At 45.1% G+C, this 13,868-nt stretch overlaps 1 protein-coding gene across 3 annotated transcripts in view; it reads left to right on the top strand.

Annotated features, from left to right (window-relative positions):
- SDK1 (sidekick cell adhesion molecule 1) overlaps positions 1-13,868 on the top strand; it is an 871,941-nt gene that overhangs the window by 678,949 nt on the left and 179,124 nt on the right. For all 3 annotated transcript variants that reach the window (XR_013760645.1, XR_013760646.1, XM_079120438.1), the window contains exons 15-17: positions 4,537-4,684; positions 6,767-6,907; positions 11,341-11,522. Coding sequence is in view for 1 of the 3 variants with exons in the window: in XM_079120438.1 (XP_078976564.1) it covers positions 4,537-4,684; positions 6,767-6,907; positions 11,341-11,522 (471 nt within the window). In the remaining 2 variants the exon portion in view is untranslated. The remainder of the gene's footprint in view (positions 1-4,536; positions 4,685-6,766; positions 6,908-11,340; positions 11,523-13,868) is intronic.

The raw sequence follows: 13,868 nt of genomic DNA, 5'->3' as shown, positions 1-13,868 counted from the left end.
GACATGAGGGCCAGCTGCTCCACTTCTCATACTACTAAGGTTGATCCATGAGTCTAGGTACCGACTACCTGCAGAGTTTTCCAGAAGTAATTTAAGACCTCTGTGAGCCTTGGTTTTCTTGACTATAAAAGATGCAATGAAACTTCCCCCACAAGAGAGTTCAGGGGCTACAGATGGAAAAGCACCCTCAGACCACACACAGCCATGCAAACATCTATACTAATAGTGACAGTGATCCTTCTGGTAATTAAGAGAAAATTTCCTTCAAAAAACATTTTCCTTCCTGAGGTACCATTAATTGAGAAAATGGTAATTTTTTTTTTATTGGAAAAAGCTTCTAGTACATTTCCAAAGATTGAAAACCATCAGTTTTTGAGCCTGCAGAGATAGCAGGGAGTGATTAAGTCCCCGTGGGTTCTGAGCCCTGCACCCAAGAGGGAGAAGCGCAGTGCCCTCTGTGGCAGAGGCTTGTTCTGTAGCCTGACTGGGGAAGTCAGAAATCCCCCAGCCCTGGGGATCAAAGGCAAGAGAGGAATCCCTGAAGGGGAGAAAGAGGCACTGCAGCTTTTATGGGATGGTTCCCTCATCAAAAGATTCTTCTGCATTCCAGCCCTAAGACAGGACCCGTGTTGGAGTCTTCTGTGAGAACTGGCTGGAAGAGCCCTTTAAAAGGAGTCTGCCTGTTGATTGTCAGAAACAGACTTGCTATTTAAATTTTAACAGTTCTCAGCAAGCTTGCAATTCCAAAGCTTGTGAAACAGACAAATTCTTCCCAAACCACTTTTTTTTTTTTTGGTACAAATCAGAATGCCCATGAGATGGATCGGGTTCATTTGTATTAGTTTTCAGTTTAATCTCTCTTCCTGCCAGATCTTTTATCTTCTAGTAGGGAGGAAAAAGAATAAATAAAGAATTCTGTAGATTCAACTGGAGGACTGAGCAGAGCCAGAGACACAGAGGAGATTAATAGGCCCTGTTGTCAAATCAAACTGGGCAGCAGCCCCTGCGACTCATGTTATGGACTTTCAAGGGTTGTGCAGGGCAGAGGCTGGGAGGAATGGCACTGAGGACATCTTAGTGTAGTTTTGTGTTGCCATAGCAGAAAACCTGAGGCTGGTAATGTGTTAAGAAAATAGGTTTATTTGGCTTGTGATTCTGGTGACTGGAAAGTCCAAACTACATAGTGCCAGCCTCTGAAGAGGGCCCCAGCTGTGTCACAAAATGACAGAGAATTAAAATGGGAAACATTTCATGCAACAAGACCAAGGGGAGGTGTCAACTCCCCCTGTAATGACCTACTCTCGAGGTAACCAGTTCAATCCTGCAAGAGTGAGAACTCGCTCCTGTAAGAGAAATATTAATCCCTCTAATGGCCCCACTCCCCTCGAGGGACTACCTCCCATTCTGCCACTCTAGGGACCAGCCTCAGTGTGAATTTTGGTGGGGACGACCTGACTCAGACCACAACAGGCAGCATCCCCAGGTCCTCACTGCCCCTCTCTTGTTCTGATGAGTTGCTTCAGCCAACTGATTACCATAGTTGTCTTTGCCTATGTCCCTCCCTGAAACCACTGTCATTCGCTGCATCTGACAGAGCAGGTGAGCTGTCCACCTGCAGACCCTGCGAGATCAGGAGTTAAGGGATGATGGAAGAGAGGGTTCTGCAGGAAGCAGACAGCACTCTCAATGAGACCAATCAAGGAGAAGGTCTTAGAGGATGTTTACAGAGGTGTGGGCAGAGGGAGAGCACAGGGCTGGGGACCTCAGCTGGCTCCACTGGGGTCAGAGACCAGGGACTTGCAGAACTCATAGTGAGAGACCGTGCAGATCTGCCCCGGGAGAGGAGCAGGCACTGTGGGCAAAGGACATGGACAGTGAGAGTACCCTCTCAGGGAGAGAGGAAGCAGCCTGACTGTGCTCCCCTCCTGACCTCCCAGGGGAGACCACGGGGCAGGAGCAGACGCCGTCCTGCACAAGCGTCCCTGGGCCAGGCCTCTGCACAGTGTTTCCGGCGTTCACTGTCTTATTTCACACTCAGCCTTGGGGGTTTCATGTTATTTTCTCACCTGTTTTAGATTTTAGTTGTGGTAAAGTACACATAACAAAATTTACCCCAACCATTTTTCAGAGTGCATTTCATAGTGTTCAGTACCTTCGTGGTACTGTGCCCTCATCACCGCAGGCTTCTCCGAACTCTGCATGTTGCAGAAGTGAAACTGCACCCATTACACAATCGCTCCCCATTGTCGCCTTCCCTGTATGTCTCTATGTATGGGAGTTCTGTAGGTACCTCATATAAGTGGAATCACAAAGTATTCCTCTTTTTGTGACTTATTTGACCCAGCATAATGTCCTTAGGGTCCATCTGTGTTGTAGCATGTGTCAGAATTCCCTTGTTTTTTTAAAATTGAATAATATTCCACGTAGGATAGACCATGTTCTGCTTATCCATTGATGGATATCCTCAATGGACCCAGGCGGGTTTCTATCTCTTGGCTCTTATGAATAGTGCCATTGTTAACCTGGGTACCAAATACCTTCTACCACCCTGTTGCAGTTCTGTGGGGTGCATATTCAGAAGCAGGATCACTGGTGAGTTGGGAATGCTGTTTTCTAATTTTTTCTAGGAATCGCCGTGCTGTTTCACTTTCCCACCAACAGTGTACAAGTTCTCATCAATGCAGTTATTTTCTGTTTGTTTGTTTGTTTGATTATAGTCATCCTAAAGAGCATGAGGCAATAGGTCATTGCAGTTTTGATTTGTCCCCTGTTTGTACAGAAGTTCAAACAAAGTCAAACTCTAAATGAAGAGCTGGGACCAGCTGTGGTCTCCATGCTTTTTCCACACGTGCCGGGTTCTTCAGGATGAAAACCGCTTCTGTGGAGGCCCCACTCCTACCAATCAAGACCAGTCGTACGGGTTTCAGGGAAGGCCCTCTTATCTTTTATGTTGACAGGTGGCTGACTCTTTGAGGGAGCCTGTCTAGAAACCAGGTCACCATGAGCTATTTGATGCTGATAGAAGGCTCTCTGACTCCCGAGTAGAAAGAGCAGTGGTGTGGGTTTTTCCATAGTTAACTGTGGGTGTATGTGTTGGGTTTTTAAAGGAAACATAAAGAGAAGGGGATCCTCATCAACCACCAATTACTGTGTCACTGGAAATCAAGAGCCAAGAGGACAGAATTGCCCAGCTGGTAGTAGAGACTGCATTCCCAGAAAGCCATTTTTGGAAGCAGCTTTATTTAAAATAATTAAAAAGATTCAATCTTTGTCACCCAACTGGCATCGCACCTCAGAGCAGCTTAACTTCGTGTTAAGGAATCCCAGCTACAGGTTCTGAATTAGTGATGGACAGCCCACATGAGAGTCAATAGATGTGGCCTTTGGGACTTTCATTTTCATCCTGGGCAATCTGTGGTCACCTCTTGGTGACCTCTAAAGAACTGGAACACCAGGAGCCCTTCTGATGAGCTCCAGGCACACACGATGAATCCACAAGGTCAGTCTTTACGTTTCTGAAGGAGCCAATGCAATTTTATGGGTGGAGTCTACACAGAGCAGGTGTTGCCTGCAATCTCAGCAGAGCACAATGGAGTCATGTCTTTTTGACCAGAGTGGGTGAAAGGGATCTTAGCACCATTTTGGAGGAAGGAGAAGGACAGTTTACTTTCCAGAGGAAACTCCCACTCCATATTTTGCTTCTCTGATAATTTGAAATGCCACCCAGGCATCACAGTGACTCAGGATGGGAGCTGCCAGTGGATGCTCAAAGTCACTGCCAGGTTGTGTTCGTTCCAGGGCATCACTCTACAAAATGATTAAGCAAGAAGCATGCTTAAACTCTGCAAAAACTCATGCAGAGACATAGGATCCTGCAGAACCTTCTTGCAGGCAAGAGCCCATTTGGCTGACAGTCGTTCTTCCACACCTGCCGGAAAGCTGGTTGGAAAGATGCTCCAGACTAGCTCTGAATTCTGATCATCTCTCTCTAGCCAGAGCCACTCAGGGTGTGGCGTAATGGGCTGCCATGCTGCAGATGGGTTGCAAAACACACAGCCCATCTGTCTTTATCATGCTCATTTCCTCTTTTATTAAAATGTTAATGAATATAGTTTTTATTTATCATTCAGTGACAAGTGCAGCATCCTTTTCTGGGAGACAAATCTGCAATCTGCCTAACCACGTGAGCCCACAGAGAACCTTTTCTCATTATATCTTGAACCCAGGAATATTTTGGTTTCTTCTAAACCACCATATGCAGGTTGAACAAAGGATGCCTTTACTTATTGACAACAGCCCAGGGTAATGGGAAGCATGCTAGATCTGGGCTGAGAAATCTGAGTTTCATGCCAGGTTCACTAGTTTCTAGCTGCACAACTGAGCCTTGGTTTCCACGTCTATCAAATGGGGATAACTCCCCTCTCCTAGTGCTGCCTTGGAAAGCAAATGAGATAATTTGTGGGAACGCATTTGCATTTGCTTGTCATTCAGACATGTACTCACGTGAGTGTGAATCTGTTTTGCTTACTCTTCTAGACTCTCCATGGAAAGTGCATCTGTCAAACGTTGGCCCTGAGATGACAGGAATCACCGTGGGTGGCTTGACTCCAGCCCGCACCTATCAATTCAGGGTGTGCGCAGTGAATCAAGTGGGCAAGGGCCAGTACAGTGCAGAGACGAGCAGGTGAGTGGGGCCCTGCACTCTGCACAGTGGCCAGGAGCAGCAGGGGCCTGAGAGTCAAACAGATGCATCACAGTAGGTGGGGGCAATTAATTGATCATCCCTTAGTGATATTGACAAAAGCTTGAGCAGAAAAGATTGCCACAAAGAGCGCAAACACGATCATGTGTTGGTCTAGCTGGGCTTCCCTTAATCGCTGGGAGCAGTGTTTCAAATTTCTCCTGTGGTGCTCTGGCTGTGCCTACATTGATGGCTCCTGATGGCATGGCCTTCTCTACACAGGAGATTAAGAGCTTACCTGCTGGCTGTGTTTTCCGGGCCCTTTCTTTTTCTTTGGTACAGGAACTAAACCCAGGGGCGCTTAACCACTGAGCCATATCCCCAGCCCTTTTCTATATTTTATTTTGAGACAGGGTCTTGCTAAGTTGTTTAAGGCCTCAACGAGTTGCTGAGGCTGGCTTTGAACTTTCAATCCTCCTGCCTCAGCCTCCTGAGCTGCTGGGATTCCAGGCATGTGCCACGGGCTCAAGAGGTAAACACCTAGTGATTATGTGGAAAACTGAATACCGCTAGTGTCTCTCAGAGGTACTGCTTTTCTGGGGGGTGTCCTTTCCCACACACCCCAGAAGGGACACTTTGGAAGCCCTGCAGTTGTAAGGGGGCAAAATGGCTCCATCCAGTTTTACGGTGCTCCCCCAACCCCCAGCAAACCCCAGTTCTATGATCTGAATTGTAGAATAGTGAGATTGAAATGACTTTGAAAATGTGGGCGTTTTAGATGAGAAACAGCAATAGAGCCAAAGAGAATAATCCAGAAAGAATCTCCAATGCTGAGTGTGAGTGGTTCACTCAGCTGGTGGGGGTTTGGGGAGCTAAAGCACAGCTCTCCACAGAGCTGGTGGCATCTTTCTGGTCACCTGCTGAACTGCCAGTGTGCTGAGGGGTTATAAGTGCTCCACACATGTCCTTTGGTGCTGTGTGTTTTGTTCTGTCCTTCAGTGCTGTTTGTTTTGTTCTTTTTAAAAATAATTTAATTTTTAAGTTTTATAATATATTTATATGATTCAGAATTAAAGTACATATTTATGCAAATGTCTGTTTTCCACCCATGTCCTTGTGTTCCAGTTCACCTTTCTAAACCAGTAACCATGTAAATATTTCCCATATATTCTTCCAGAGATTTAAATATATATACTCTACTAGCAAATACAAATTTACAATTCAATCTCTTCCTTTCTACACAAATCAGAGCATGCCATACTTATTATTCTGCATCCTTTCTCTGCTTCATAATCCATCTTTGTAAATCTTTCAATATCAGTTCATAAGAAGTGCCCTCATTTTCTTTTTACAGCTACACAGTATTCTGCTGTAACATTGTACCATACTCTATTTAACAAATCCCCTACTAATGGACATTTAGGTTGCTGCCAGTTTCATGATATAGGAAACAGCATTGCAGTGAATAACTTGTGTTGATAGTTAAATTGCTCAACTCAGGTGGCACCAAATGGCACCTGCAACAGTCATGCACAACAGTACCCAACCCCCTTCCTTGACACACAGTGCATTTTTACATTTATGTTCTTACTAATCTACTAGTAAAAATGGTATCTCATTGTAGTTCACCTTTATCTTAGTAAGAGTGAAGTTGACTATTCATACGTTTAAGAGCTACTTATACTTCTATTTGCTGTGAACCGTTTGCATTCTTTGCCAGTTTTCTTCTGGATAATTGGTCTTGTTCTTATTGAACTGTAAGAGCTCTAAAAATACCAGGGACACTAAACCTTGTCTGTGAAATGAGTTGCAAACAATTTGCTCCCAATTTGTCATTTGTCTTTTGACTTTGCACAATTAACTTCTGTCAAACAAAGATTTTTATGAAACGTTGTTATTTATTTATTTATAAATATTAACTCATATTAATTGAACAAATTAATGGGCTTCACTGCGATGTTCCCATACATGCATTTACTGATTTTCACCAAGAGTGAGGCTCCAGGTTCGGCACAGAGAGTGCCAACAAGGGTCATCTGTTTCTGGCACTTATCTCCCTGTCTCCTACCCATCCTTTATTTTTAGACTGATGTTACCTGAAGAACCACCCAGTGCTCCCCCCAAAAACATCGTGGCCAGCGGGCGAACCAACCAGTCCATCATGGTGCAGTGGCAACCACCCCCAGAAACAGAGCACAATGGAGTGCTACGTGGGTATATCCTCAGGCAAGTAGCCAGTGATGGGCCATTTCTAGATGTCACTAGCCAGCTCCTCTAGATGTCGTAGGAGACAATCAGTAGTGCAGGCACTCAGGTCTGGTGTTAGATGGTAGGGAGTGGTGGAGACTGTGGCAATCTGGAGAGTGTAAACCAATGTGGGTGCCTTGCAGAGACCTCCCATGTGTGTCTACCTGCAGAATCTGCACACAGTCCAGATCCATGGTTACATTTGGCAGGAGATTGGAAGGGACATAATGGGTAAGGAAGCAATGTATGCTATTCGTTGTAAACCTTTTCATTCCTTTAACATTTTCACTAGATTCATGTATTGTTAAGTATAGTCACTTTAAATTAATACTAATTAATGTGATTAGTTATTAACCAATGGTTACCACATGAGCATGTGGCTCAGTTTTGCCAGATCTTGTAGGAGTTCAAGAAAATTCAGTTATCTAGCCTGTTACATACAAAGTCCCAGTGTTTAGGCGTTGGAAATGAAACCAGTATATTTTGAAATGTCAGAGAGGCCACGTGCACACACCTGCTGGCCAGATGTAGCTAAAGGGGGGCTGGTTTGCTGTCTCTGCCTTAGAAGGGTCAGTGAGGCTTCTAAAAATATTGAGAGAACCATGTGAGTGCCTGGTGGTGGTCCAGAGGAGAAATGTCCTCTGCCAAACTCCCACTACTTTAAAAGCTGTAGTGAGGGTGACCACTGCAGTGGTTTGTTGACCTAGCAAGAAGAAAAGGCAAAGCAGGGCCTAGGGGTAACTGTGAAATCTCTGGTTGGATGTATTGTCAGCTTTATTTGGGCAAGAACTATGAGTATCCATTACTCTCTTCCTCCAGACGCCCACGCTGGGCTCACATGGAGTGTATGATCAGCAAATACTTGGTTATGAAAATACCTTTGACTTCTTACACAGATATGAGAAATTACAAAAGTGTTGCCTTTAACTGCTCTGTCTTTGTATCTGAAGGACATAAGCATGTTCAGAATCATGTACTCCTTGGGTAATGGCATTTGTCTCCCCACATGTAGTATTTGTCTGTCACAACCAATTTCTTGCTACTCAAGTATTTCCTCAAGCCTGTAGGTTCTCCTTGTCTGCCTGAAGGGTTTAAATGGTCCATTCCTAGGGTACAGGAAGGCCGTCTCTGTGCCCCCACTGTCCTTCCTGTGTAAAGAAGGCCAAGGAGACAGAGTTATCCTAGCAGGTGGGGCTGTGGGCTCTGTCCTGGTGCCCCTGGGACCCTTCCGGCCACTTGACCTCCTCCCACAGCCTTGCTGCGTCCAGGCTGAGGCCGTCTGTCCCCCCTGCTGCTTGCTCCTGCTCCAGAGTTAGCCATCACCTCTTTTTCCACTAATGGAAGTAATTGGCCTGCGCAGCCTGGCCACCCCCTCTCTTGTCCTCCTGCAGCCCCTGCCTTTTCCAGCGTGGAGTGAGGGGAAGTTTCCTCGGGCTGCAGCCGTCGAGTAAAGGCTTCCATAGTCATCTGCAGAACCAGGCTCGGGGCGCAGTTTCCTAATAACATCTCTCTGATGTTGCGAGGCCACATCAGGGACTGCACATTTCTCTATTTCGTGGATTACTGCTGTTAAAAGGATTTTCTGTGATGGTGTCAGTAAGTTGAGTGCTAGAGAAGAGGGCATCTGTATTTGTGGGGGCTTAAATCAAGAAAGCTTTAAAATGAGGGCGCACTACCCAAGGCCTATGAATATCAAAGTTTTCAGAAATTAAAGACCCATGCCAAAATGAATTTGCTTGGAAACATTTCCGAATAATCCTCTGGTCTGCAAATCAGCTCTGTGTTTGCAAGCGTGTATCCTCCGGGGCATAGTCTCTGTGTCAGATTCGAGGCACAATACAGGGAAGAGCAAATGGAAATAAATCACCTCTGTGGCTCTGGCCATAAGAAGTAGTTAGGATGCGTGTGCAGTAATAAAATATTTATAATAATGGGCAGGGTGTTTCTCTGAGAGGAGCAGAGGGTTATGTCCTTTAAAAATGTACTCTGTTTATTTCTGTATAAAAAATCATCTTGTTCTGGCTTAGCCTGTCTCCTGGGCAACATGGCCAACCAGCAAGAGGAGGATGCCCTGCACTCCCCTTATTAATCGTGACCTTCTTGGATATCCTGTGAATGTTATAAAAGCACCCTGAGCTCCCGGTCAGTGTGGACCAACCTTCCCATTCCAGCAGGGAGCAGAGCCAATTTGGAAGAAGTGAATTCTGCAATTCATTTTCCACAACTGTACAGAGTGGCTTAGGAGGACACGGAGTGGCTCATAACTGAGTTGTCTCTCACACACTCCTTAGTAGAAGAACAGTGCTTAAGACAAAACTGGGGTGCTTTGCACGTCATATCTCCTTTGCATTCATTGTTTCACTCAATTCTTGCAACAACCAACAGAATGCTATTATTATAATTCCCATCTGAGAGCAGTGGAAACAAGGCTCCAAGAAGACACTAAGGTTACCAGCTTGTCGTGACTGAACAGGTCCTTACTCTGGGTCTTCCAGAGCTGACCTCTTTGCTTGTGCTGGGCATGTGTGTGGTGCAGTGATGGGTCCATGCAAGGAGTCCTTCCTGAGGAGCTACGCTCACCATAGCGTCCTGGTTGCAGGTGGTGCTTGGGACCATTCACATGTCCAGGCCACTCCCATGTGTGGTGTGGATGCAGAGCCAATCTTTACCCTTTTCCAAATGGCTAATTGTCTGGGTGCCATTTGCTTTAAAACTTCATCTTTTGAGGGCAGAGAATTTAAATGGAAACATCTGTCATAGGGGTTAATCCATGCCAGGCCTTTCTCTTGGTGGCCCACTGCCTAGGGGACCATTATTACCTCAATGACTTGAGCCCCTTCGATGAACTGCACCTGCCATTAGGTGGTCAGTCAAGGATGTCACTTCAGCAAGTGTCCGAGGCTGATGGAGTGTAAGGCAGAGGTGTGGCCTGATAACTTCCATGTTTGCCCACCAGAGAATTAGTGGCTCCCTTCCCTGGTGCTTCCCAGATCCTGGGGCGGCCTGCTTTCAGGCAGCAGACAGAAGAAGTCATGGTCCTTCCTGCATTCAAGTGCTATCCTTGACCTTCTATGTTTCCTTCCAAACTGGCCTCACCAATAGCAAGTGATCTGTAGCAGGAGAGGATGCCCTGAAAGAATCTCAGAAAACCCTCATTTTTCAAGAGGAAGCTTTGATTACCATCTCTCTACTTCCCTATTGCCTTTTCAGCTCTCATTCTCTTTGGAACATTGTTTTGTTTTGCTTTTTCACTGAAGGGCCTAAATCTCTGCTTTTTTCCAACAGTGGTGGCCTTGCTAATGCCCCGGCCTGAGTGCCCCGTAACTCAGACACTTCCCTTCATGCAGAGATGCCCTGCCCTGAGGACACGGCAGTGCAGGGAAGAACCCGTAGATTCCAGGGTGCCATGGAGAGTTAGTGAATTTATTGCTGCTGCTCTGATTTTGGATCCCTTGTCAATCATCTCCCCTTTCCATTTATCACACAAAGCCACGGTTTTCTGAGGCAAGAACCACTTCTGGGATAGAAATTAGATGCTTTAGAAGCTGCAGATGATTAGGAAATCACTTTTACTGTACATGTCCCTCATTTACCAGGGAGACTGATCCAGAAAAGCTCGGCAAATTAACTAAGTCGGTTCAGTACATTAACTTCTATAAACTGAATCATGGAAAAACATTTGCTAATCAAAATAATGCTCTGAAAGTCCTTTCATAGTATAAAATGCAATTTCCTAATTTATACATTTTCTAAGTACAGAGGTGTAAGAGTCACCTTTTAAATAAACACAACTGTGAATTTCTGCCTTTAGTGAACTAAAAAGCATGCCACCCAAGCACTCACAAAAGACCCCAGAGCAATTTGTCATAGTTAGCAGTGGACTAGCATTTCAGAAGTGTTACCACCTTTTCAAAGCCCACTTATTCCTGCTCTGGGATATACTTAGACAAACCTAGAATTCCTAAATGGACCAGAACTGGGAGCTCAGCCCCTGAAGGCCAAGAGGCTACACACTGCTGGCTTCTCCACTTCTCCCCACATTTCAGTTACAAGAGTAAAGTATTTTGCAAAGCCTGATGGAAATCACTTTGGAACTTTTGAGTACTAAGTCACCATAGGCCTGGACAAGTTATACCTAAAAGGCTATCATTTTCTCATAACCATAATGTAGTTGAAATGCCAGTTTTGTTTTGCCCAGGACTTACAGTATACCTTAGAATACCTATAAGCTACATTTTGAGTATAACCTTTTGAAATTATTGAATTGGGATACAATGTTGTCTGGTGCTGACCTCTGGGCACCTCTCTCGTTTATGTAATTCTATTTTTCTGAAATCACATAGAACAACCACAGAGAACCAGCTCAAGTCTGAATTGTTTCTGTGCCATCATGGGCTTCCTTTCTGGTGCAGGTACCGCCTGGCTGGCCTGCCTGGCGAACATCAACAGAGAAACATCACCAGCCCAGAGGTGAACTACTGCCTGGTGACAGACCTGATTATCTGGACGCAGTATGAGATCCAGGTGGCTGCTTACAACGGGGCTGGTCTGGGAGTCTTCAGCAGGGCAGTGACCGAGTACACCTTACAAGGAGGTGAGCTTGCTTTCCTGAACCACCATGTTGCAGAAGCTTGGTTGGGCAGCCAGGTTTGTGAAGTTCAAATTGTGGTATGTTAGAAATGAAAACAGGGTGCATTCCTCTGGGGAGCATTTAGGAGAAATCCATTATATGTTCAATTTCATCTCTCTGCCTCCCCTAAGCTGAAGCAATGTTGTGGAAGGGAAGCATAATGTTCCAGCTGCTTTTTCTGGGTGCTGAGGGCAGGAAGTGTCTGCTCAAATCCTTTCCTAGCACACCTATTCTTGAAAGGGTCTGTGGAAGAGAACTTTTCTAAATGCCATAAGGGCACCTTTTCAGTTGAACTGGTCACAGAGCTCTGGGTAATGTGTAATGCTGCGAATGTCCTTCAAAGAGAATGATTATTTCCAATTCTGCTTTTCATGATGGAATAGGATTATTGGTAATAGAATCTGCTACTTCGTGCTATTTTTTTTCTTTTTTTGCCTTTTTCAGTTACACTACCAATTTACTGAATCAATAAAAACTCCCCCATCACTTGGGGGGAAAATGACCAGACAGAATGTCATGAAGCCAGTGGATCTTAAATACATGCACTAAAACTCAGCCTAGTCATCGAAAGCCTCTCTGCAGTGTCTGACTCCTCCCATGTTTCTGGAGGATTTGGGTCTCAGCCCTAGGAATTGCCGGCTGCTGGGAAACATTCTCCCTATCTGCATTGCATGTTATTGTTCAAGCAGTAATAAATAGACCCTCTCTTGACACAACTGCATTTGTCCTACAGCAGCTCAAATCCTTGTCCAGGGAAGTAATTTTTCCACAAAATCTAAAATCCTTTTTCACTCAGCGATTTATACCCTTGCCTGATTCACAGGTGTGATTTTATTTGCTTAGGCATTTTTATGGCTGCCAGGCCTTGACCTTTTTCAAATGATAAGGTTTCTAACTGCCCACTTCTCTCCCCAAATCATGCCCGAGACCTAATGTTCCTTGATATTACACGCTGTTATTATCATCCCTTATTGATTGGCTGTCTGTTGTCATCCCCAAGTCCATAAATCCTCCTTTATAAATTAAGTGCAGTCAGTTTCGCCTGCACACTGGCTAGCAGAAATATTAAAATGCAGGACAGCTCAGAAGGACCTGTCCATCTGCAAGTTATTCTTGATTGTTCATTTGAAGAGGAAAACAGCTGAAAACCTGGACCATTAATGTTTGCTTTAATTAGTCTATTTAATAAAATAACAATAAACTTGAAGACACTTAAAATGACTAATACTGCTATTAATAATCCCCTATTACTATTAACTGCAACTGCCTCATTGTGTTATTGATGCATTTGAGTTCTGCTTAGGGCAGAGGGAAGCAGATCTTAGCCTGATTGAGAAGGGATTTGAGGCTTTAGAGTTTGCCTTTTATGCAGTTGGCAATGGGGAACCATTCAAGGCTTAAGAGCTGTGAATGTCATGATCAAAATGGTGTACTGGAAGATGAATCTGTCAGTGGAGTGCAAGCAAGGTGGGAGGGACAAAGATGGCAGCAGCAACTTCAGAGACAACAGAGCAACAATTTGACTGCCAAGTGATGATTTCCCCACTTCAGTGGTTACTGATGAGAGGGGTCAGGTTGTATATTTGGGTGGTGCATTGTCCTTTCAAAACATTACCTCAAAACATGTATTACCTCAGTCATGCCCCACTGAAATCCTCCAGGCAAATACAGCTGAGCTCCACAGCCTAATTCATTGCTTCCTGCACAGTAGAACTGGGTATAAAAATACGGATGAGGTCCAGACAGTGTCTTCAGACACTGTGCATGAAGAAACTGCATGCCGGCTAGCTTGAAATTGCACATCTAGCAAATGGCTGGAACAGCTCTGATATGCAATCTTCACAGACAAGCCCACTGTCGTCTGAATGATATCAGCAGCCCCTGATGTCAGCAGGACCTCAGAAGGTCTTGGCATATTAGGGGTTGGACTAGCAGGCCAGGGCACTTGCTGGATGGCAGCAGGATGGGTGGGCTCCTGTCCCCAGTGTCTGAGCAAATGTCTGGTGGTGAAGTTACTGCAGTGTGCTGTAGCTCCGTGAAAGGCTGTTTTCCTCATGTGGATAAGAACCTGACTCTGTTTGCCTTCTCTCCAAACCTACCTCTGCGTTTGTTTTGACTCTCATAAGTTAAGAGTAGGAACCAAAGCTGCAACAGCAGTTCTTCATCCGCAACCTCACTTTTGAGAGTCTTTCCCTTGTTTGGGTGTTTGATGTCAGGTGTTGGCACTTGAACCTGGAGCCCCACAGGATTCAGGGGCACCCAGAAAACATGGCTGTAATTCACATCTTCACTCACCGCTGGACTTCCTCA

The sequence above is a fragment of the Sciurus vulgaris genome (genome assembly GCF_902686455.1).
Source record: "Sciurus vulgaris genome assembly, chromosome: 18".
Taxonomy (NCBI): domain Eukaryota; kingdom Metazoa; phylum Chordata; class Mammalia; order Rodentia; family Sciuridae; genus Sciurus; species Sciurus vulgaris.
This window is presented reverse-complemented; position numbering and strand designations above follow the sequence as displayed.